We start from the raw sequence: 26,294 nt of genomic DNA on the forward strand, positions 1-26,294 counted from the left end.
ACCAGAGCACTAACGGCCACAAGACAGAAAATTCCACTGGCGCACTCAAATTGTACTCGACCAAAATAGTTAATTGCACCGCATGGCGGCTACATCTCATGCAGTAGAACCACTCAGTGTTGCTCATCGGAAATCCTCCCCAATCGCAAACCACAGAAGCGAACCACCACAACATGAATAAGCGTTGAAACCACTCAACTTTGACGTCCTGAGTCAGCGAACCACGAAGCTAGAACGATCGGACAGCTCCACACACGCTCCGACACTGCGCACGGCCTGCCAGCGGCCCAAGCCGACTGCACCGCGCGGAGAACTTCCCTCGTCCGCAACAACCGACCGACTCACTCCAGACCCTCGTGTCGGAAACTATATGCACCAAATATCGATACACATCGCTGCTGCCACACGCAAAAGGAAGAAGAACCAAGACGTAACCGCGACAAGAGCAGGAAACCAAATACAGATAGACAGCGAAGTTCACGAAAACGTCTAGTTGGGAAAGCGTACGGCTCAGTTCCGCCGCTAGATTGTGCAATTGTCTCACACGATTCTGTGTTTTTAAGCTTTACGTACACAATGCTGCTGACAACTGAAAGGTGAATGAATACCTATGATATCCTCAAACGAAATTTTCACAACTTCCTCTAGCCATGTCTCAATTTCGAACGAATTCGGTCTCTGAACTTTCTGATCAAAATACAAATTTCAACGTTTCTCTTCTATTAGGCTGATCCATCTCTCCTTCTAATATTAATCCATCAAGAGTGTCAAATAACGCAGCTACCTACTGCATCAGGTTGGTTGGTTTCGGGGAGGGAGACCAGACAGCGAGGTTATCGATCTCATCGGATTAGGGAAGGATGGGGAAGGAAGTCGGGGGTGCCCTTTCAGAGGAAACATGCCGGCATTTGCCTGGAGTGATTTAGGGAAATCACGGAAAACCTAAATCAGGATGGCCGGACGCGGGATTGAACCGTCGTCCTCCCGAATGCGAGTCCAGTGTCTAACCACTGCGCCACCTTGCTCGGTACTGCATCGGGCGCAGCAGACCGCAGTGATCCGGCCAGCGTGGCCAAGCGGTTCTAGGCGCTACAGTCTGGAACCGCGCGACCGCTACGGTCGCAGGTTCGAATCCTGCCTTGGGCATGGATGTGTGTGATGTCCTTAGGTTAGTTAGGTTTAAGTAGTTCTAAGTTCTAGGGGACTGTTGACCACAAAAGTTAAGTCCCATAGTGCTCACAGCCATTTGAACCATTCAGACCGCAGCACACAGCACACGCTGGAGGTCCCTCGCCACGGCCGCCAAAAGCCGTCCGACCACTGAACCATCCAGACACAATGGGCTATCAAAATGTTCAAATGTGTGTGAAATCTTATGGGACTTAACTGCTAAGGTTATCAGTCCCTAAGCTGACACACTACTTAACCTAAATTATCCTACGGACAAACACACACATACCCATGCTCGAGGGTGGATTCCAAACTCCGCCGGGACCAACCGTACAGTCCATGACTGCAGCGCCCTAGACGGCTCGGCTAATCCAGCGCGGCACAATGGCGATCGCAACTGCACGGAATGTCCTAGCATATCTCCCGTCATACCCAAATTCTCGACTTATCCGCACAGTACTGATGTAGTGCCACTACCAATTAACCCCATTACTCGCGGCGTTTCACCAATTCCAATAACAGTTAGAAATATGCAAATCAATGCCCACTGGCTGCAGGACCAAATAGCAAAGCAGGTCACTTATTATTGCATCTGAATTTCTATTACAGTTTCGACGAACCTCTAAACGATGCAAACCTAAATAACGTTAGTTTCTTTGTTTTAGGAATGGTTCTTCAGCCCACTCATACCTTTCCGACCAGCTATAGAAGGTGAAGGAGACGGTTCGTTTCTGCCCAAACATCCACGTGAACTGGAGCCTCATACAGCAATTCCATGGATGACAGGTGCCAACCAGGACGAAGGGTACCTGTTTGCAGCGGGTAAGGTTTCATATTTAAAGGTTGACTCGGTGATGGTTCTGGAAGGCTTAGCGTATATAATACTAATAATTTCGTCGAGGTGAATATTTTGACAGTGCCTTCAATGCAGACACCATACAAACTATTTTACTTACGCCGACAATGGAAACGTTAAAAATTGCCACAACGAAGATATATTAGTGATGAGAATAAAAATAAAACCTGTATTACTCACTCATTTCGGCACGTCACTTTTTGTTTTTTCATATTTTCGATAGCTGAAAAGTTAGAAACTAAACATTAGAAGATGGTTTAACGTCTCATTTCCTGTAGCACAAAAATTAGCATATGTTTTCAAATTTAACGGGTCAGTGGAACATTGTGTTATTTGTAAGAAAATCCTCGAACTACACACTCCATTTCATAATAAGTTGTGAGAACGTTTTGCCCTTTGTTATTCACAGATGGGCCACAAAGTTATGAACACTCTTTTAATACTGTATATGGAACAAAGTCAATCAGCGATTCTGAATTCCATGGATTCGAAAGAGTCGTCGGTAGTTTTCCAGAGCTGTGTGATACGAGGTATGTACGTACAGATCATGCAATTTCCGTAAACTGCGGATTGGCGATCTGTGTCACGGACCAAGCGTCCGCCAGCGTCTCTGGCGTTGTCTACCAGATTTACGTCAGGTAAACTGAGTGGCCAAGACATCAGCGTGGATACACAATCATGCTGGTCAAACCACTGTGACACAGACAGTTATCCTGGCGGAAGATGCTGTCGCCATCGGGAAAGAAATCAAGTATCGTAGGATGCTAATGGACTGTGACAAAATGTCTTGTCGTTCTGAGCTGTCATGTTGCCTTCGATTATTACACCAACTCCCATGGGATCCCATATCAATGTCCTCATGGCATAACACTGTCAAACCTGTCACTGTCGATACATGGCACGATGTATGTTTCGAACAGCCGTTCGTTAGGATGGTGGTGTATCCGGAGATGGCAACCGACCTGGTGTGATATCCGATATCCGACCAGGTGACACGTTTTGTCAAAGTGGCAGAAACTTTTCCCCTTTGCAGCCCACATCGTCACTAGAATGATACACTACGTGATCAAAAGCATCCAGACACCTGGCTGAAAATGTCTTACAATTTCGTTGCGCCATCCATAGGTTATGCTGTAAATCAATATGGTGTTGGCCCACCCTCAGCCTTGATACAGCTGCTACTCTTGCAGGCGTACCTGCACTCAGGTGCTGGAAGGTTTCTTGGGGAAGGGTACCCAATCTTCACGGAGTGCTGCACTGAGTAGAGGTACCGATGTCGGTCGGTGAGGCCTGGCACGAAGTCGGCGTTCCAAAACATCCCAGAGGTGTTCCATAGGATTCAGGTCAGGACTCTGTGCAGGCCAGTCCATTACAGGGATGTTATTGCAGGGTAACCTCTCCACCACAGGCCGTGCTCTATGAACAAGCGCTTGATCGTGATGAAAGATGCAACCGCCATCCCCAAATTGCTCTTCAACAGTGGGAAGCAATAAGGTGCTTAAAACATCAATGTAGGCCTGTGCAGTGATAGCGCGACGCAAAAATCCTTGAAAATCACAACCGCACCATAACACCATCGCCTCCGAATTTTACTATTGGCGCAATACACGCTGGCAGATGACGTTCACCGGGAAAACGCCATACCCACATCCTGCCAGTCGGATCGTCACATTGTGTACGGTGATTCGTTACTCCACACAACGTTGTTCCACTGTTCAATCGTCCAACGCTTACGCTCCTTACACCAAGCGCCGTGTCGTTTGGCATTTACCGACGTGAAGTGTGGCTTATGAGCAGCCGCTCGACCATGAAATGCAAGTTTTTTCACGTCCCGCTCGACTGTCATAGCGCTTGCAGTGGATCACGATGCAATCTGGAATTCCTGTGTGATGGTCTGGATAGATGTCTGCCTATTACATATTACGACCCTCTTCAATTGTTGGCGGTCTCTGTCAGTCAACAGATGAGGTCGGCCTGTACGCTTATGTGCTGTAGGTGTCCCTTCACGTTTCCACTTCACTATCACATCGGAAACAATGGACCTAGCGATGTTTAGGAGTGTGGAAATTTCGCGTAAAGACGTATGACGTAAACAGCAAATCACCTGACCACTTCGATGCCCGTGAATTTCGCGGAGCGCCTTGTTCTGCTTTCTCACGATGTCTAATGGTTACTGACGTCGCTGGTATGGAGTACTTGGCAGCAGGTGGCAGCACAACGCACCTAATGGCAAAACGTATGATTTTGGGTGTGTCCGGATACTTTTGATCACATAGTGTTTTTCAAACGGTTCTGCTACGCTTGAACACAATACTAGCCGCGTCACCAGCTGGCGTTTGTTCTCGTGGTGGACAGTTGTCATAATCTTTTGGATCACGAGTGTACTTTGTGATGTTTGTTTTTGGTTAGAAATATACTGATATCTGTAATATGTTCAGACTTTAATTTCGTTTTTCTCTCTGTTTACGAAATATTTGCTCCAGCTGTAATGCGATTACAATAAATTCAGTAACCACATAATGTGTCTTTATCGAATTTGATCGCACTGAATACTATTTCATGATGTGTTGCCATTTTCAGCTATACGAATCCATCTTTTCTAATCTCATCCGTCCTAAAAACATAACTCACCAAATAGGAATAGCTATATATATAACTTAAGTGTTAAAATATATATATATATATATATATATTCTAACACTTCAGTATTATATATACACACACACACACACACACACACACACACACATATATATACACTTAAGTGTTAAAATACTGAAGTGTTATATATATATATATATATTTTCTAACACTTCAGTATTTTAACACAAGTTTTTCTTTTCCATTTCGATCTCTGTCAACATTAGAGTAAACGGTAAAATATCATCAGAAAAAGAAAAAGCAGATTCAAGATTCCAAGCAGATTAAAACAGTGCGTTGGTCAGGGATTTCAACCTGGAGCCTGATTTTCGTAGAAACTGATCTCACCACCTGAGCTACCCTGCCTTGGTTAACTCAGCTGGTAAGAGCAAAGCTTGAGCAGTATAGTGGAACCCGTGCCACGACTGAAAGCAGGTGCCATGGAGGAGAAACTAATTGTAACACGCTACTAAGTGTCTGTCTCTAAATTAAGTGGTCATTAGTATAGTACATCAGTTCTGTACTCAGTTAAAGTAGAGACAATTTTCACATGTCACTAGCGAAATGACGTAGCCTTATGATTCCCTACAAATACTGACGAATGTATGCTATACGCCATTGAATAACTTTTCATCAAAAACTGCTCTACATTTCAGCTTGCATACCAAATAAACAGCTACTGGAAGATTTGACACAGGACGGAGAAAGGCTGTTTCCCTTGAGTTTATCGTATGACGGAGAGCCAGAGGCTGATTTCGTCACTAAGAAGATTAAGGATTTCTACTTCTCAAACGGTGAAGTTTCAGTCAGCAAACTCAGTGAAGTAAATATTCTCAAACTGAATGTACTGTCTGTATTCCGGCTAAAATTAATTTTAAGATTAAGAATCTCGTATTTTCTCTATCACTTATGTGTACATCATGCTACCCACTACATTATTCCGCCTCTATAGATTAGTGGTCAGCATATCTGATTCCTATGTGGAAGACCCAGGTTCAATACCGAGTACTGCCAAGGAAAAAGAATAAGAACGGCCGGCAGAGCGGTGTGCTGACGTCACGCCCCGCCCCTCTACACCGCAACCACCTGCCGCCGTTGGCAGAGTGTGACATGGCGGGCCGTCTGTCGCGATTGGCAAATCAGGAGCGGAATAGAAAAGCAACTGAAATCACTCAACAGAGGAAAGTCCACTGGACCTGACGGAATACCAATTCGATTCTACACAGAGTACGCGAAAGAACTTGCCCCCCTTCTAAGAGCCGTGTACCGCAAGTCTCTAGAGGAACGGAAGGTTCCAAATGATTGGAAAAGAGCACAGGTAGTCCCAGTCTTCAAAAAGGGTCGTCGAGCAGATGCGCAGAACTATAGATCTATATCTCTGACGTCGATCTGTTGTACAATTTTAAAACATGTTCTTTGCTCGAGTATCATGTCGTTTTTGGAAACCCAGAATCTACTCTGTAGGAATCAACATGGATTCCGGAAACAGCGATCGTGTGAGACCCAACTCGCTTTATTTCTTTATGAGCCCCAGAAATTATTAGATACAGGCTCCCAGGTAGATGCTATTTTCCTAGACTTCCGGAAGACTTCGATACAGTTCCGCACTGTCGCCTGATAACCAAAGTAAGAGCCTACGGAATATCAGACCAGCTGTGCGGCTAGATCGAAGAGTTTTTAGCAAACAGAACACAGCATGTTGTTATCAATGGAGAGACGTCTACAGACGTTAAAGTAACCTCTGGTGTGCCACAGGGGAGTGTTATGGGACCATTGCTTTTCACAATATATATAAATGACCTAGTAGATAGTGTCGGAAGTTCCATGCGGCTTTTCGCGAATGATGCTGTAGTATACAGAGAAATTGTAGCGAAATGCAGGAAGATCTGCAGCGGATAGGCACTTGGTGTAGGGAGAGGCAACTGACCCTTAACATAGACAAATGTAATGTATTGCGAATACATAGAAAGAAGGATCCTTTATTGTGTGATTATATGATAGCGGAACAAACATTGGTCGCAGTTACTTCTGTTAAATATCTGGGAGTATGCGTGCGGAACGATTTGAAATGGAATGATCATATAAAATTAATTGTTGGTAAGGCGGGTACCAGGTTGAGATTCATTGGGAGAGTCCTTACAAAATGTAGTCCATCAACAAAGGAGATGGCTTACAAAACACTCGTTCGACCTATACTTGAGTATTGATCATCAATGTGGAATCCGTACCAGATCGGGTTGACGGAGGAGATAGAGAAGATCCAGAGAAGAGCGGCGCGTTTCGTCACAGGGTTATTTGGTAACCGTGATAGCGTTACGGAGATGTTTAGCAAACTCAAGTGGCAGACTCTGCAAGAGAGGCGCTCTGCATCGTGGTGTAGCTTGTTCGCTATGTTTCGAGAGGGTGCGTTTCTGGATGAGGTATCGAATATACTGCTTCCCCCTACTTATACCTCCCGAGGAGATCACGAATGTAAAATTAGAGAGATTCGAGTGCACGGAGGTTTTCAGACAGTCGTTCTTCCCGCGACTGGAACAGAAAAGGGAGGTAATGACAGTGGTACGTAAAGTGCCCTGCGCCACACACCGTTGGGTGGCTTGCTGAGTGTGAATGTAGATGTAGATTGTGTCACTCTATTACTGTCAACAAAAGGCACGACTGAAGCGTTAATCTTATCTGGAATCGTGCAATGGACCACAAAAATGTCTACTACTTACAGAAGTCGACAGCATGCACCATGACAGCTGACTGTAGGTGAATTTTAAGTCCCTTGGCCTAAATATTTCCGTGTATGGGATTGTGAACGAAATTTATATAGCACCATCACTAAGAAGTCATGCAGTGTCTAGAAAAGAACGCTGACATTTTCTCCTTAGAACACCAGCCGTAATGGCCGGTCGCCGTGGCCGAGCGGTTCTAGGCGCTACAGTCTGGAACCGCGCGACCGCTACGGTCGCAAGTTCGAATCCCGCCTCGGGCATTGCTGTGTGTGACGTCCTTGGGTTAGATACGTTTAAGTAGTGCTAAGTTCTAGGGGACTGATGACCTCAGATGTCTGTGCCATAGTGCTCAGAGCCATTTTTGAACCAGCCATAATCACGAGTCAAAAGCGTTGATGGATACGGACCAATGATACATTTCACTTAATGTGAGACATTTACATTGGATTAAGTGTATCGCACTCAGGCGCCACTGTTGCAGATAGCTTTTCGTTTATATTTACAGTCTTTTGATGTACACTTCGAGGTTTAATTTTCTCCTCATGTACAGTTGGGTACTAATGGCTACCGTCCCAAGAAACAACTATTTCGTGTTATCAGTAAGAATGAAATCAGTTCTTTTCCTAATTAGGTGCAATAACAATCTAGTTCACTTTATAGTTCGTTAAGTCACAAATATCTTTCATTCTATATTTAGTCACGGGAAGCTGGCTTCAGCCGGAAATAAGTTTAGCCGAAATTTTTACAAAGGAACTAACGGTGTTCAGTAAGAATAGATGAAATACAGTTGGTAGTGGAGTATTTATTGCTGTCAGAAGGAGTTTACCTTGCAGTGAAATTGAAATTGACAGTTCTTGTTAGTTAGTAAGGGTAGAGGGTATACATGAAAATCCGAATAATAATTGGTCCCTTTTACCGACCTCCCGACTCAAATGATACAGTTCCTCAACAGTTCGAAGAAAATTTTAGTATCATTTCAAACAGGTACTTCACACATACAATTAAATTTTGTGGTGATTTCAATATGCCATCGATATGTTGACGAAAATATGGGTTTAAAGTCGGAGGTAGGCACAAAACGTCGTCTGAAATCTAAACTGCCTTGTCAGAAAATTGTTTTGAACAACTGTCTTAGGAGTGTAAATGCTTGAGAAAACAAACTTGACATCTCAGCAACAAATAACCCTAACAAATAAGCAGCAGTGACCACAAGGATGTTGTAGCTAGACCGACTACTGTACCATCCAAACCCACCACAAGTATACGAAAAATTTATCTATTTAAAAAACGAGACAAAAATGCTCTTGGCGCCTTTCTTGAGAGTCGGACTCCAATCGTTTTTTTGTGACTGTATAAGCGTAGAACAGATGTGGTTTAAATTCAAAGAACTTGGACATTGGATGTCAAATTGATTCCATAATTTTAGATTTTTAGGAGACTTTTGACACCGTTTCTCAAAAGTAACTTCTAATTAAATTGCGTGTCTAAAGAGTGGTGTCTCATTTGTGTGACAGGATTGTGATTTCATGTTAGAATGGTCATAGTTCGTAATAACTGACGGAGAGTCATCGAGTAAAACAGACGTAATATCTGCCGGTCGTCAAAGAAGTGTTATAGGGCCTCTGTTGTTTCTGATCTCTATAAACGATTAAGCAGACAATCTGAGATGCTGTCTTAGATGGTTTATAGATTATGCTGTCATTTACCGTCATGTAATGTCGTCAGATGATCAAAACAAGCTGCGAAAAGATGAAGACAAGACATCTGTACGGTGCAAAATGTGGCAACTGACTCTAAATCATGGAAAGTGTCAAGTCATCTACATGACCACCAAAAATAATCCGCTAAATTCAGTTACACGATATATCACACAAATCTAAGTGCTGTAAATTGAACTAAGTACTTAGGGTTTACAATGACCGAATAACTTAAATGGAACAATGACATAAATAATATTGTGGGGTAAGGAAACCAAAGACTGCTACTTATTGGCAGAAAACTTAGAAAATGTAGTAGGTTTACTAAAGATACTCATTACACTACGCTTGTCCGTCCTCTTTTGGAGAACTACTGCTGCGATGTGGGATCCGCATCAGATGGGATTGACGGAGAACGTCGGAAAAGTTAAAAGAATGGCAGCTCGTTTTGTATTATCGCGCAATAAGGAGGGGGAGGGGATAATTGCTACGGATGTGATACACGAACTGGGGTGGCAGTCATTAAAACGAAGGCGATTTACGCTGCGGCGGGATCTTCTCTTGACATTTCAATCACCTACTTTCTGCTGAGAGTGTGAAAATATTTTGTTGGCTCCCACGTGCATAGAGAGAAACGATCATCATAATAAAATAAAGGAAATCAGAGCTCTCACGGAAAGATTTTGGTGCTCATTTTCTCCAGAGCTCGCACGGAAAGATTTTGGTGCTCATTTTCTCCAGTCGCTTTCTGAGAGTGGAAAGGTAGAAAAAGAGCTTCGAGGTGGTTCGATGAACCCTCTGCCAGGAACTTAACTGTGAATTGCAGAGTGATCATGTAGATGTAGATATAGATTGTATTTTACGAAGCAACTGTTACCTATCGGATACATGTAATACTACCATAAGTTACTGTCACTACAAGACTAAATTTCTCACCTTTTTATTGTGTAATTTTACTCGCTTAAACTATCAAATTTTTGTATTAATGCATGTGTCAATAAAAGTGACCGACATTGTTCTGTAAAAGTATTTTGTTTTTTTCGCTGCTGAACTTTATGGAATGATCTGCCATACAAATAATTTCCATGTTTCTCTTTCTAGTTATACACTGATGGATTATTTATCTGGAATGGGGAAGAGGCTATCAGGAAGTACAAGGATACGGCGCCTGTGTACTACTACCTTCTTTCATACAAGGGAAAATACAGAATGACAAAATACCTTGGAGGTGGTGATCTGGATCTGGGTAAGAGTCCCGTGAAATTTTTCAGTAGTGAAATGAATAAAGTGAATAGTCGCTAGAGGTCTCATTTACTCCTTTTAAGTGCTCTGTACAGTCTAAAACTATATTTTTATGTCTTCCTCAATGGTTAGACCTGTAATATTGTGCAAAAAGGTGTTTTTCTAAATAACAAGGAATTTATACTCTTCACGAGAGAGAATTAATGTAAAATTCATGACCGGAGAAAATAAAGGAACAGTTTCATAGGTATGAAGAAACAGATATCCTAAGAATTAAAAAAAATTTGCAGACTTTACCTCAAATCACAGATGTATTTATTAAAAATAATTTGTTTGTTTGAGGCCATTAATCATACCGAATGCCAGATGAAATAAAATACAAGGGAAAACTTCGGTCTTTATGAAGGGTGCGGGAGTGCAACAAATCTGTTCTCTCGGTTTTTATTTTTTTTAAATCAGCTCAGCCTGTCTCAGAATTTTAACTGTTATCACAGTCCTATTCATGCTGCACTGAGGCACATAATTCATTATTTATATGTTTAACTAACTGTAGACTAAATGTGCATAACCACCATCGTCAACATACGAGTGATAGTTTTACAATGGAAAGCATAAGGTAAATCTTGAAATATATGGCAGTGACATTGAAATTTTACTAATTTTCAATCTTTGATAATCAGATATCTTCTTAATAGTGTTAATAAATAGAGAACCATGAAATATTTGCTATGTTTGTACTGCAATTATCTGCCACATAGGGTAAGTTGGCAGGAAATTGTTGTTGATGTAAATTAATATCACAAATAAGAAACAAACCATTATAAGAGGCAAGAGTTCTTGATTGGTAAACAATGCACTGACGTTAAGGCTAACTTGGTACATTGTGTGTGAAACTCACTCTTCTCTATACAATAATTACGCGCTTATTTTACGTTTTGGCTACTTTAAAGTGAAAGTTTTTCTTTTTTTTTGTTTTACCCTCTCAATGACAATTGTAAACTATTCAGAAGCACTATGTAGGGTGTCGCAATGCTTCCCACATTGTGCGACGTCTTGCTGATACTTAACTCATGCACTGCCATGATTAGCGATAATGATCAATACTATCCTGTAGCACAACGATAGACTTCTACATGCGTACGCTGGCACAAAATTGTTGTTGAAGTAAAGGAATAGAAAGAATAAGAAACTAACGATTATAAACGATTATAACAGGCGCGAGAACGTTATTGCTAAACAATGCACCGATGTTAAGGCTAACTTGGTACGTTGTGGGTGCAATCGACTCTTCTCAGTATAATAATTACGCGCTCATTCGTTGCATAGTTTAAGTTTTGGCTAATTTAAAGTGATAGCTCTTTTTTGAGGTTTACTCTCTTTCGACCATTCTAAACTATTCAGGAGCACTATGTAAAGTGTCGTAATGTTTCCCGCAGTGTTTGATGTCTTGCTGATACTTATGCATCGCCTTGATTAGTGATAATAATCAATAATAATCTGTAGTACAACGATTGAAGGATGGATGGAAGGAAAATTGGCTGTAATGTCCGGTCGACATCGGGGTCATTAGAAACGCAGCACAAGCTCAAATTGTGCCAAGAATGGAGAAGGAAATCGACTGTGCCCTTTCGAATGAAGCATACCGGCCTTTGCGTGGCATGATTTAGGGACGTAACGGGAAACCTAAGTGAATGTGAATGTCCTGTCGCCAATTTGACCCGAATGCGAGTCAAGTGTGCTAACCACCGTGGCATTTCACTCCGTCCACATTGATCGAGGCTGAACGGGAAGCGAAGGTTGTAGACAGAAGATGGAGTGAGCGGGTGACTGCAGTTGACCTAGTTGTCGTCAGGAGAGAGACCAGATTAAAAGGAACAGCATGTGTGTTCTGTTATGTGAAGCAACACAATGATAAAGGTGCTGAATAATTACAAAGATTCCGAACGAACCACTTTTCGATCAGTGTTGTCAGTTTTTCATATTTAAGAAAGGCAAGCTGGGAATCGGATGACCTGTACAGTTTTGAGCAAGTCTGAAACCCGCCTATGAACGACATCTGTGAGAGTTACAATCCATAGGGCTCTATCGGTATCTAGGGCGCACCATTTTCATCAGTGTTATCGTAAGCTCTTCGAACACTAGTGTAGAAGTCAGAATGCAATTACAGGCTGAAAAATTGAATTATAAATGTTCTGTGATAGAGTGATCTTCTGTGTTGCAGGAGTGGCCCACGGAGACGATCTGTTTTACTTATTTTCGAATAATCCTTACTATCCAACATCTGGTGACATGCCCAAGGAGGACTACGAAATGGTTAAAACCATAACCAAGCTCTGGACAGACTTCGCTAAAACTGGGTGAGTATGTATTAGACTTAATAAATAAGACCAACATCTGGTGAAATGCCCGAGAAAGACTGTGAAGACGTTAAAATCATTACAAAGCTTTGTGCAGACTTCACTAAGACCTGGTGAGTATTTAATAAATAGGCCAACTTGGCAAAAGGATATTTTGCTGAAGCATAGTGTACTTCACCACGAAATTAACTGTCAGAATTGATTGTGTGTAATGCACATGTAGCATGCTTTTCACAATGGTTATTCATAGTGATGAATTTTAGTTTACGTTGGCACTCGCAGTGAGGTTCTGCTCCTTTGGACTTATAACGTTTGCTGCTGACTTTCGTGAATTCAAATGGAAAAGCAATGTTTGACCTTTGCCTAATGTAGCTTTCGGTAGAATGTACCGCTGAACATAAAAATGCCTATTACAAATGTTTCTCCGAGTTTAAATCTCGTTAGTTGCGTCATCATCCACGCGGTCGTAACACACCAGTGGTATTGCATTATTGCTGATTTGCTGTTCCCTGGAAACTGATGTAATGGTGGGCATGACATGGTTGATGGAAAGAAATTCTTCAACACAGTATGGCTACTGTGTGCTGATATATTGTTTATTTTACATAAGTATAAATGCGGCGTGTGCAACACCTGATTGATCCCTGTACTCCTTCAAAAATTTACAGAGTTGTAAACAACGCACAACAATTCAGGGTTAAAGACCATCAGTCTACTGTGGGTAGCTTATGTTCATGAACTCGTATAGGTATTTTACAAGTCCCTAAACCCGTCGCATGAAATATTTTAAAAACTTTTAGTAGTGACAAGTGCGCCGTACATCCGCAGCACAGGTTTTGCCTCGATGCCTTCGTATAGCACTACATATTACGAGTATTACATATCTTTATGTAACATAACTTCGGTAAACAGTGCTTAATTTCTAAAATTTTAACTGTCAGAACGAACGACTTCAACCACACAACCCCTTCCTCCCCAAACAAAAAAAAAAGTTTGTGTATTGTGCGCGCACACACACACACACACACACACACACACACACACACAAACACACACACAAGAATTGCAGACGAGTTTATTAAATGTTAATATGCGAGCATACTATTAGCACAGATCCTGCACGGTTACACCTAATAGTAAGGCAGTATTAGTTTTCCAAATCCTTACCTAATTTTCCTAGTGGATAAGTAAGTGCAATTTATGACTAGATATTGATTTACTCGTATAAATTTACGTGAAGTTGTCTTACGTAACAAGATCAGATGATGGTATAAACTTTATGAGTAATTACAAGGACATGCTGAAAAGTAATGCCTTAGAATTTTTTATTCCGTTTATCAATATCGGTTGAAGTGTTACATGACATTCATACAACTGAGTCGACTTTTCCGCTTTGCTGACTCAAGTTACAACCCTGTGCCGCTAGAGGGCTGCGAGTAATGAAGAAAACGATGGAGCTAATCTTAGCGCGTGTGACAATGCTCGGAATGAACTACCGCTTACACCGGCAGGTGCCAGTCATCGGAATCGGGTTGATGAACACGTGAGACGAAATGGTCGGACCGAAACAGCCCTCAGATGAGTGTGGCTTATCACGAGAAACTGTACAGGTCATCATTTCAAACAGCGAGACCATCATAAAACTGAAACTACGAATTCTAAAACGTCGTCCACACACTGAACACGCCTCCATGAGCAATACAATGCCAGACCACATAGCAGTGCTGCGACGCCCGCAACAATCCGAGGCCTTGGATTGACTGTCATCGATCATCCTACATACTCCCGACTTGGTCCCATCAAATTTTCACCTCTTTCCAGAACTTCAAGGACTTCACTTTGATACTGTTGAAACAGTGCAAGCAGAGGTGATGTGCCTCGGTCAACGTAGTCAAACATTCTACAGAGACAGTATTAAAAAATTGGTTTCTCGTTGGGAGAGATGTGTATGTCACCAGAATTGTTATGTTGTCAAAAAAATATGTAGCCATAATAAATAAGGATGCAGATGGTAATGAAGTTTGTTTTATTTAAAAAGCTTTAAAATTTGCACATAAAAAATTCGAAGGCATTACTATTCAGCAAACCCTCGTAGTTTAATACTGCGTTGATATTTTAATGACAGCTCGCAAAAGACCACAGCAGTATTCCCTGTATTCTTTGTTGATATAATTAGCTTTATATTTGAATGGAGGCCATTATTAAAGTGTCTGTATTGGATTCAGTAGTGCATGCCGTTGCAGAAAGCATTTATAGGCAAGCATTAGGCACATAAGATCTTTTGTTGGTTGGCTTTTGTCGTTGTTAGTGAGAATGTTTTTGTCGAGAGGCTGTGCAGCCAAGCAGCCACGTGTACGTTAAACCTTTAACATTTCTCTGGGCTTGGAAAAATTACTCAGCGAAAGTTACGAATCTAAAATTTATATATATTGCTGCGTTTTCGGTGGTTGAATTTGCGAGACTTCAAGGACCCCTCCTTCACAGGACTAAAGATAACTGTGAACTCTAATTATTTGATGCAGAGATTTATTTTCATGTATAATGAACAAATTGCATATTTTTCGCAGTTGTTACTCTAAGTAACGAACTTTAGTTTATTTCGCCACTGACAGTGGAAACTGCCGATTTCGCCTTAAAACATTTGCTTTTGACTTCGTGCATTAATGTGCTGTTAAATGAACTTAGCTCTCACTTGTTTTGGTATTCGACGCCCTACACACACTACTATCTCATTAATTTTTTAAAACTGTTTTTCGTTTGAATTCGCTTTTCATGTGACGTCATCGTTCTCGTACGTGAAAAACTTACTTTTATGAATTCGAATGGATACTTACAAGTCTCTAGAACTGTCTTACGGAACTTTTCAAACACGTTTAGCAGCGATTAGTGATTTAAACTATAAATATCTAGTTCCTCGTATCTCAGTAATACTTCAGATTTTATCCAATGCTTTTTCGATGACTTCTTCATTTAATAAACATGGTTTAAAAATTGGGTCTTTGTTAAATGTATGGACTTTAAAGCGACGGTGCACAACCGATCCCACACCTATCACAATGAGTCAAGCCAACAAATTAGGTTGTGCATTGCCACACTATTCAACACTTCCATAACACCTACTTTCTAAGTCTTCTATTTTCCTTTTGTAAGTGGGATTTACCATCAACGCTTCACTTTCATATAAGCCTACACTGTTGAAAAAAACTTTCAGAAAATACGTCTTGAAACTCAAATTAGTATTTAGTCCCAACAAATTCTTTTTTCCTGAAATGTTTTCTTGCTACGGGCTGTCTGTATTTTATATTTACTTTGCTTTGGCCATCTTATTTTGCTGGCCAAATGGCAAAACTCGATTCTACATTTACCCTCCGATTTCCCAGATTAATTCCCATACTGTGACTCAATTTAATTCCGCTACAATCCACTTCCCTTGTTTCACATTCATTGATCTTTGCCTTTAATGTATTTTCAAGATCCAACCCATTCCGTTACACTGATCTGCCAGGCTCTTTCCAACTCTGGCAGAATGACAATGTCAGCGGGTTATCTTATTGTTTTTATTTCCTCTACCTGAATTTCGATTCATGACTCAGTTCGTCTCGGCTTCCTTTACTAATGAGTGACAGAGCGACAGACTACCTTTCCATGTCACTCGTTTCTCAGTTACTCCCTCCTACACACGCTCTTCGACTCATAATATGATTTCTGCGCAAGTAGTAGTTAATCGTTCTTTCCGTGTATATTACCCGCAACACTTCCTGAGTTTCAAGGCCTACATAGCATTGAAAACGGTCAAACGTTGTTGTAATTCTATTGGCAAGAGTTTCGGGTATTCCTTCATTTCTCTAAAATTCCAACAGATCTTCCACAAGGTTGGTTTCTAAAAGTAGTTCATTTTTCTTTTTGTAATTCGTGTTTTTATTTAGAAACTGTGATTTATTAGAGTGATAATTTAGTGACCTGCCTTGTTTGCAAGTGGATTCTTACATTCTTCTTGAAGTCTGCTGGCATTTTGACCATCTATATGTCTTTCATATCAAAACGGATGTTATTGTCATCGTTGGTTTTTCCAAGGATTTCAGTAATTTTAGCAGCAAGTTGTCTATTCTATACGCCTTATTTGACGTTGGCTTTCATGCAGTGTCTAATTTTTCTCTCTTCCTTGTCTATTTCCTCTTTCTTTTGCATAATATTTTCATAAAGTACCTTTCCTTGACCACCCCTTCCATATGTGTATTTAACTTTTAGGCTTTACCATCTGCTCCGCGAGCCTCGCCATGGAGTGCGCCACTCTCCGTGTTATGTCCTGGTCGGTTGCAGTGTCTGTCGTCCCCTATTGTTGGTTTGTCCTGTCTGTTCATTGTTAGCGATACCTCTAGCGGCACCCCCTACTGACAGCTTCACGTCTCTATTCTCTCCTGCGCACCGCTCGCCAGTCGCTCGTGGCTATAACACTCAGTACGTTGTCCTAAAAGGAGTTCTTCATCAGAAACGTCGTTATCGTTGGAGTGCCCAAGGTAAGTGTGATAGGACTCATATTATTCTCTGCATACGTAAATAACCTGACGGACAGTGTGAGTAGCAATTTACGTCTGTTTGCTGGTGATGCTGTGTTGTACGAGAACGTGACGTCGTACAGTGATTGTAGGAGGATAAAGGATGACAAACTGCATTCCTAGTTGCTCTAAATGTATAACAATGTAAGTCAATCCAGATGAGTAGGAGAAACATCCTTCAAACTTCATATACATTAGTAGCAGTGTGCTGCATAAGAGCCACATAGATTACATATCTAGGCGTAATGTTGCCAAGCAATATAAAATGGAACGACGACGGCAGATTGGTAGTAGCGAAGGCGAATCTGGAGAAAGTGTAGTTCATCTGTAAAGGAGCCGACGTAAAGAACAGTAAACAACCCATCCCTGAATACCGCTCGAGAAATTGGGATCCCCATCAGTTTGGATTAAATCAAAACAACGAAGCAGTTCAGAGGCGTACTGCGTGGTTGGTTACGGTAGGTTCGATCGGTACTGAAGCATTATGGAGGTACTTCGTGAACTCAGTTGGAAATCCCTGGAGGAAAACTACGTTCTTTTCGCTAGACACATGAGGGAAGTTTAGAAAACTGGCATTTGATGCCAGTTGCAGAACGGCTCTACTACTGCCAAGGTTTATTCCGCTAAAGGACCACAAAGATAAAATGAGAGATTCTAGGGCGCGTACTGAGGCTTAGACACAATCGTATTTCCCTTGTTCCGTTTGCGATTGTAACAAGAAAGGAAATGACTAGAAGTGGTATGTGGTACCCCCCACCATGCACTGTACGATTGTTTGCTGAACTTGTAGGTAGATGTACATGCAAGAAAGTTTCTTCAGTTCCCCTACACAACTTATCTACCTTTCCGACATTCATACACACCTACGTTACTTTATATTTTCCTCTAGACATTCCTGAAGTTATTTTGCACTACCTGTCAATTTGTTGTTCAGATATGTGTATTCCCTTATGCCTCATTCATTTGAAACATTTTTATTATTTCTCCTTATGTCAATAACAGAATTCGTAAGATTTTCAAGTAGTTCTTTGGCATCGCCCTCTGGTCTACATTTTCCTCCACTACCTTGGCAATTTCATCTCTCACCTATTCGTCTTGTATCTGTTCCTTTCCCATGTTTCAAACAATCATTGTCTACCGCTCACTCTGAAACTGCCAACAGCGTGTACTTTTTTTCACTTTAATCTAGTCTCAAATCCTATCGCAGTTTCTTCAGTTTTAAATTAAATTTCATAAATAATAAATTTTGGACACTGTCAACATTTGCTCTTGGAATGTTCTGCAATTTATAATACTGTTTCTAAATCACGGCTTCAACGTTAAATAATCCATCTTAGATCTTCCGGTGTCTCCACGTTTCTTCCACATGCACCTTCCTTCTTGACTCTCAACCTGTTAGCAATTATTAAATTGTTCATAGTGAGACCTGCTTCTGCAATAAAAATATTTAGTTCTGTTTTCATAATTGGGTATTTCCTGATCAGAAATCCTATTATTACGGCCACCAAGCATTACTGACTACTATGGTATGTAAGTTCAACATCTCCCGTTCTCTCGCCGTGTTCGCGCTCGTTAACCAACACATCCGCTTAAAAGATGTAACATTCCTTATTCAAAATACGTAAACTTTGTTTTGGACTGACGACAACACTCAAAAAGTCCGCGTTCGGCAGAGGGAGACTATTTAACATTCGAGTGTATAATATTCAGGCGGATGCCATCATCATTACACCGTACAATAGAGCTGTACCTGTTCGAGAAACATACCGACTATATTTCCCCGCTGCTTTAAGTCGTCCGCAATTTGAACATAGCAAGGCTTATGTTGTTGTTGTGGTCTTCAGTCTAGAGACTGGTTTGATGTAGCTCTCCTTGCTACTTTATCCTGTGGAAGCTTCTTCATCTCAGAGTACCTACTGCAACCTACATTCTTCTGAATCTGTTTAGTGTATTCATCTCTTGGTCCCTCTCTACGATTTTTACCCTCCACGCTGCCCTCAAACACAAAACTGGTGATCCCTTGATGCCTCAGAATTTGCCCTACCAACCGATCCCTTTTTCTAGTCAAGGTGTGCCACAAATTTATCTTCTCTCCAATTCTGTTCAATACCCCCTCATTACTTATGAGATCTACCATCTAATCTTCAGCGTTCTTCTGTAGCACCACATTTCGAAAGCTTCTATTCCCTTCTTATCTACCACGTAGGCATATGTTATAAGGCCACTTATCCATGCAGTTTTTAAAGTATAACTGTGAAGGCTACTGATCCTCTTAACAAACCATAAGTTAGCTGACCGCTATCAGCATTGTTAACGCATGCAAGCCATCCCACAGCGGGAAAGTCCGTGGTTCCTGGGGAAGGAAGGGGTGGTGTGGCTTGTCGGAGAGGGGGGGGGGTGATAATGTTTTACTGGACCAAATATTCCTAACGAGTGAGAAATCAAAGCATTGTATTGTATCAGACACTTTCTATAATGTTCTCTGAATCTTTTCAGGTGATGCAAGGGTAATTCTTGCAATATGACAATCTGATTTATTATTGACGCTCTCGAAAAAGTTCTTATTCTGTCGATAATTTTGTGATTATTGAAGGAGGAAGTATGGGAAAATACACGAGTACGTATAAGCTAATGTAAATTTTACAGTTTGAATGACAAGTGAACCACATGTTTTGCACATTATAATTATATTATTAGCTATAGTCTGGACCTTCTCAACGTTTTTGTCAATTAATTTGATCAGGTCGTTGCAGGATACTTCTCCAACACATTAATTTACTATGTGGTGTGATTGTGCCTGCTACGAATTCCTCTTCTTGTCAGTCTTCTCATCTCTGAGAAGCACTTGCAACCCAATTATTTGCTGAGTGTATTCCAATCTCTGTCTTCCTCTATAGTTTTTACCATCTACAGCTCCCTATAGTACGAATGGAGGCTATTCCATGATGTGTTAACAGATGTCCTATTACCCTGCTCCTTCTTCTTATCAGTGTTTTCCATGAATTCTTTTACCCGCCGATTCTCCAGAGAAGCTCCTCATTCCTTACCTTACCAGTTACCTCACTTTCAACGCTCTTCAGAAGCATCAAATCTCAGATTCTTCGATTCTCATATTTTCCGGTTTTCCCAGAGTCCATGCTTCACTAGCATACAATGCTGTGCTACATACTTACGGTCTCAGAAATTTTTTCTTTAAATTGAGACCTATGTTTAATACTGTTAGACTTCTCTTGGTCATGAATGCCCTTTTTGCAGTGATAGTCTGCTTTTGAAGTTCTCCTTGCCTGGATAACAAAATTCTTAACTTCATATACTTCGTGATCGCCAATTGCGAGTTAAAGTTTCTCGGTGTTCTCATTTTTGCTATTAATCATTACTTTCGTCTTTCTTCGGTTTATTCTCAAACCATATTTTTTACTTATTAGACAGTTCATTCTATTCAGCAAATCCTGTAATTCTTAACCACTTTCACAGAAGATGACAGTGTCATCAGCGCATCTTAATATTGGTATCTTGTCACCTTGAATTTTTCCTTTTGTTAGTGTCATTGCTTCTTCGATGTGCAGATTGATCACTAGGGGACGAAAAATTACACCACTCTCTTACACTCTTTTTAACCCGATCACTTCGTTCTTGGTCTTGCACTCTTATTGTTTCCTCTTGGTTCTTGTACATATTGTATAATTTACTTTTTTTCCTATAGCTTATCCCCTACTTTTCTCAGAATTTCGAACATCTTACACCATTTTATATTGTCGGACGCTTTCTCCAGGTTGACAGATCCTATGAACGCGTCTTTATTTTTCTTTAGTCTTGTTTCCATTATTAACTGCAGCGTCAGGACTGCCTCTCTCGTGCCTTTACATTTCCTGCAGGCAATCTGACGGTCATCCAACACATCCTTAACGTTCTTTTTGATTCCTCTGTAAATTGTTCTTGTCAGCAACTTGAATGCATGAGCTGTTAATTTGACTGAGCGATAATTCTCCCCCTGGTCGTGTGACATATAGCAGTTTTTATTTCAGCAAAATTTAAATAAACTTCTCAGTAATACACTTTGAAACGTTCCGTACTACAGGAAGCTGTGTTATTGGATATAGGAAGTCTGTAGTAAATTTCACATATTTATGGGCATTAATTGAGACGAAACTATTCCTTATACACTCAAAAATGTATGTTACAGGAAAGGAGAAAAAAGATTTTATTAGTATTTATGCCAGAAACAAGTACCTTACTGTTGGCCATGATCGTACATTTTTCTCTTTTTGGTCTTCATGTATATCCTATTCTACTGAATTGCCTTTTTGTCCGTATCCTTCAGTGTCGTTTCAGAACCAGAAATATGCACACCAACAGTCTCCTTCAGTAGTTTCTCAGTAAAGGAAACTACGTAAAATTCTAGTCTCATAAAGAGATCCTGATTCTTCCAGAGTTAACACTATTGAAGACAGTACATGCAACATATGAGAAAATATTCGTATTAAAAACAGTAGATGGACAATACGTTGTCCTTGGGAATCTTTTCCGAATGATGTTATAAAGCTTTCGTTCATGTCTTGTGTTCAACCAGCTGTGCATTTACTTCATAAATAATAATGAATCGCTTTGCAGTCTTTTATATTCCACAGATGTCTCCTCTGATGGAAATACATAAACATAATATGCCAGACGAGGACAGAATCAGGTAGAAAAGGGGGGGGGGGGGGTTGGCTTTGCACATTGGTTTAAACAAGATGGATTTTAATCATCTACTGCACGAATTAAACTCTGAAAACTAATAAACATTTCTAACACGCTAAAACCTTAATGGTGGGAACCAAAATTTCAACATTATTGACCTATTTTACATACACCTGCCCTTAACCGAGTGGCAGTGTCGTCATGAAGAATCATTTCAATAAATTTCCTGTTCGTCAAACCTGGCTGAAATGTCACCTACTTTTATAATGTGATGCTTTACATCTGACGAATCAGTGGCCGTCTTAATGAACTTTGCGGAGAGGAATCGGTTTGTAGGGGCTGCAGACTGGAGGAACAGTTCTGTTCGGTGCCTTGTTGCTCTCAGAACACTTCTGTGCCATGTCAGTGGATGACGGAAGTCTATAATCAAAGAGACAGTGCAAATAAAAGTAACAGAAAATAGTATCAACCACGACAGTTATTTGCAACAAACTCTATAAGGTGTGATACGTCAACAGAAATTAGTTAGGTCGGTCCCTGCTAAGGTCTAGGCAGGCAATAAAGACAACGTTCTAAACTATATAAAGGGCGCAATGCTGGGAGCCCCCACTACTAAACAATATGTTATTTATTAAGACGCTGTATTCCAAAGTAATACGAATGGTCGGCACAATCCTCCTTCAGAAACGGAGAAGCGTGGCTCAGACTCGATTAAGGATCACTTCTTGCACTAATCGGACCTCTAGCCTGATGAGACGTTGCTTAAATACGACTCTTTACTTGGTTAAATAACCTGATAGCTTTAGAGATATTTATCAAGAAAATCTTCACCTTCCTGAAGTCATTAAGTTCCCATGTTGACTCTAAGTACGTGGAAGTAATTCTTAGTGAGAAAGGGTTAAAAATATCAAGAGTCCATCCTTAGTATCTACACTCCTGGAAATGGAAAAAAGAACACATTGACACCGGTGTGTCAGAACCACCATACTTGCTCCGGACACTGCGAGAGGGCTATACAAGCAATGATCACATGCACGGCACAGTGGACACACCAGGAACCGCTGTGTTGGCCATCGAATGGCGCTAGCTGCGCAGCATTTGTGCACCGCCGCCGTCAGTGTCAGCCAGTTTGCCGTGGCATACGGAGCTCCATCGCAGTCTTTAACACTGGTAGCATGCCACGACAGCGTGGGCGTGAACCGTATGTGCAGTTGACGGACTTTGAGCGAGGGCGTATAGTGGGCATGCGGGAGGCCGGGTGCACGTACCGCCGAATGGCTCAACACGTGGGGCGTGAGGTCTCCACAGTACATCGATGTTGTCGCCAGTGGTCGGCGGAAGGTGCACGTGCCCGTCGACCTGGGACCGGACCGCAGCGACGCACGGATGCACGCCAAGACCGTAGGATCCTACACAGTGCCGTAGGGGACCGCACCGCCACTTCCCAGCAAATTAGGGACACTGTTGCTCCTGGGGTATCGGCGAGGACCATTCGCAGCCGTCTCCATGAAGCTGGGCTACGGTCCCGCACACCGTTAGGCCGTCTTCCGCTCACGCCCCAACATCGTGCAGCCCGCCTCCAGTGGTGTCGCGACAGGCGTGATTGGAGGGACGAATGGAGACGTGTCGTCTTCAGCGATGAGAGTCGCTTCTGCCTTGGTGCCAATGATGGTCGTATGCGTGTTTGGCGCCGTGCAGGTGAGCGCCACAATCAGGACTGTATATGACCGAGGCACACAGGGCCAACACCCGGCATCATGGTGTGGGGAGCGATCTCCTACACTGGCCGTACACCTCTGGTGATCGTCGAGGGGACACTGAATAGTGCACGGTACATCCAAACCGTCATCGAACCCATCGTTCTACCATTCCTAGACCGGCAAGGGAACTTGCTGTTCCAACAGGACAATGCACGTCCGCATGTATCCCGTGTTACCCAACGTGCTCTAGAAGGTGTAAGTTAACTACCCTGGCCAGCAAGATCTCCGGATCTGTCCCCCATTGAGCATGTTTGGGACTGGATGAAGTGTCGTCTCACGCGGTCTGCACGTCCAGCACGAACGCTGGTCCAACTGAGGCGCCAGGTGGAAATGGCATGGCAAGCCGTTCCACAGGACTACATCCAGCATCTCTACGATCGTCTCCATGGGAGAATAGCAGCCTGCATTGCTCCGAAAGGTGGATATACACTGTACTAGTGCCGACATTGTGCATGCTCTGTTGCCTGTGTCTATGTGCCTGTGGTTCTGTCAGTGTGATCATGTGATGTATCTGACCCCAGGAATGTGTCAATAAAGTTTCCCCTTCCTGGGACAATGAATTCACGGTGTTCTTATTTCAATTTCCAGGAGTGTAGATTTCTGTGACGATAAAATTTCTTAGACGTATTGTTGTTTTGACACTACCTGTAGTTGCATGCAACTCTTCCTATTTGTTTTAGATTCATTTTACTACAGTTACGTGATATAGCTTCAAACCATCTGTTATTATAACGTTATTTGCTAATAAAGCTTTTCATACTTTGCAGGAATCCCACACCAGACAACGACCCTGTGCATTGGCCAAGGGTAACATCAGATGGTGATTTGGAGTACCTGGATATAGGAAAACAGCTGGAAGTGAAGAAAGGTCTCTTCCAGGAGCGAATGGATTTCTGGAGGTCGCTGCCTCTCTGGCAAACAAAGCGATCCAGCGCTACCAAGGAAGAACTCTAACGTTGATTCAAATGGGCATTATGTATTAATGCTTCGTTATTTAAGAAAACACAAAACTTTTCGGTTCATGTAACATGAAATATGATAATGAGCGATCATTAACCGAATTACTTTCTACAAAACGTTTAGTACTGTACGAAAATGTTCATGGAATAGTATTTCCTGTTTTTCTACTTTTTTTACGTATTACATTCAACTCACACTGCAAACAGTATTGTGTATAATGCTTTTCATCTGTGAAAATGTTTGTGATTTTTTTACCGAAAAACAAATAAACAGTTCCAAAGCTGTCAGTTCATAAGTTTACAAAGCTGTCAGTTTATAAGTTTACTATAATATTTGAAAAATGTAACAGCTTATTTCTAGTAAGTGTGATTAGTATTCATAATGATGTACGAATCCTGCCTCGAGCATGGATGTGTGTGATATCCTTAGGTTAGTTAGGTTTAAGTAGTTCTAAGTACTAGGGGACTGATGACTTCAGAAGTTAAGTCCCATAGCGCTCAGAGCCATTTTTGATAATGACGACTCCGGCCCACTTTATTTACATTTGGGACGAAACCCTATGACGTCACTACCTCTGCCCTTTCCCCCTCGCCCCCTTCTGAGTTGGCTTCTGCCACCGCTTACAATGTAAGTGCCGAGGGTCTTTAATAACTGTCCCAGATTGGTATTGGGAGCAGTGCAATAATTATGTGGAGCGATGGATTTTTTCAAATTGAAATTCCATATAACAGTCTGGTGCCCGCATCTCGTGGTCGTGCGGTAGCGTTCTCGCTACCCGCGCCCGGGTTCCCGGGTTCGATTCCCGGCGGGGTCAGGGATTATCTCTGCCTCGTGATGGCTGGGTGTTGTGTGTTGTCCTTAGGTTAGTTAGGTTTAAGTAGTTCTAAGTTCTAGGGGACTGATGACCATAGATGTTAAGTCCCATAGTGCTCAGAGCCATTTGAATCATTTGAACCACAACCTGGTAATCCCTCTGTACTATGTAAGTACACTCCTGGAAACTGAAATAAGAACACCGTTAATTCATGGTCCCAGGAAGGGGAAACTTTATTGACACATTCCTGGGGTCAGATACATCACATGATCACACTGACAGAACCACAGGCACATAGACACAGGCAACAGAGCATGCACAATGCCGGCACTAGTACAGTGTATATCCACCTTTCGCAGCAATGCAGGCTGCTATTCTCCCATGGAGACGATCATAGAGATGCTGGATGTAGTCCTGTGGAACGGCTTGCCATGCCATTTCCACCTGGCGCCTCAGTTGGACCAGCGTTCGTGCTGGACGTGCAGACCGCGTGAGACGACACTTCATCCAGTCCCAAACATGCTCAATGGGGGACGGATCTGGAGATCTTGCTGGCCAGGGTAGTTGACTTACACCTCCTAGAGCACGTTGGGTGGCACGGGATACATGCGGACGTGCATTGTCCTGTTGGAACAGCAAGTTCCCTTGCCGGTCTAGGAATGGTAGAACGATGGGTTCGATGACGGTTTGGATGTACCGTGCACTATTCAGTGTCCCCTCGACGATCACCAGAGGTGTACGGCAAGTGTAGGAGATCGTTCCCCACACCATGATGCCGGGTGTTGGCCCTGTGTGCCTCGGTCGTATGCAGTCCTGATTGTGGCGCTCACCTGCACGGCGCC

At 42.1% G+C, this 26,294-nt stretch overlaps 1 protein-coding gene across 2 annotated transcripts in view; it reads left to right on the top strand.

Moving 5' to 3' along the window:
* The window catches only part of LOC126354701 (venom carboxylesterase-6-like), a 201,424-nt gene extending 176,499 nt beyond the window's left edge, over positions 1-24,925 (top strand). For both annotated transcript variants that reach the window (XM_050004519.1, XM_050004518.1), the window contains exons 6-10: positions 1,836-1,992; positions 5,323-5,489; positions 10,185-10,329; positions 12,547-12,682; positions 24,446-24,925. In XM_050004519.1, coding sequence (XP_049860476.1) covers positions 1,836-1,992; positions 5,323-5,489; positions 10,185-10,329; positions 12,547-12,682; positions 24,446-24,632 — 792 coding nt within the window. In that variant the 3' untranslated portion in view covers positions 24,633-24,925. The remainder of the gene's footprint in view (positions 1-1,835; positions 1,993-5,322; positions 5,490-10,184; positions 10,330-12,546; positions 12,683-24,445) is intronic.
* The last annotated feature ends 1,369 nt before the right edge of the window (positions 24,926-26,294 follow it).

This window comes from Schistocerca gregaria, chromosome 3, assembly GCF_023897955.1.
Source record: "Schistocerca gregaria isolate iqSchGreg1 chromosome 3, iqSchGreg1.2, whole genome shotgun sequence".
In the NCBI taxonomy this organism is placed as follows: domain Eukaryota; kingdom Metazoa; phylum Arthropoda; class Insecta; order Orthoptera; family Acrididae; genus Schistocerca; species Schistocerca gregaria.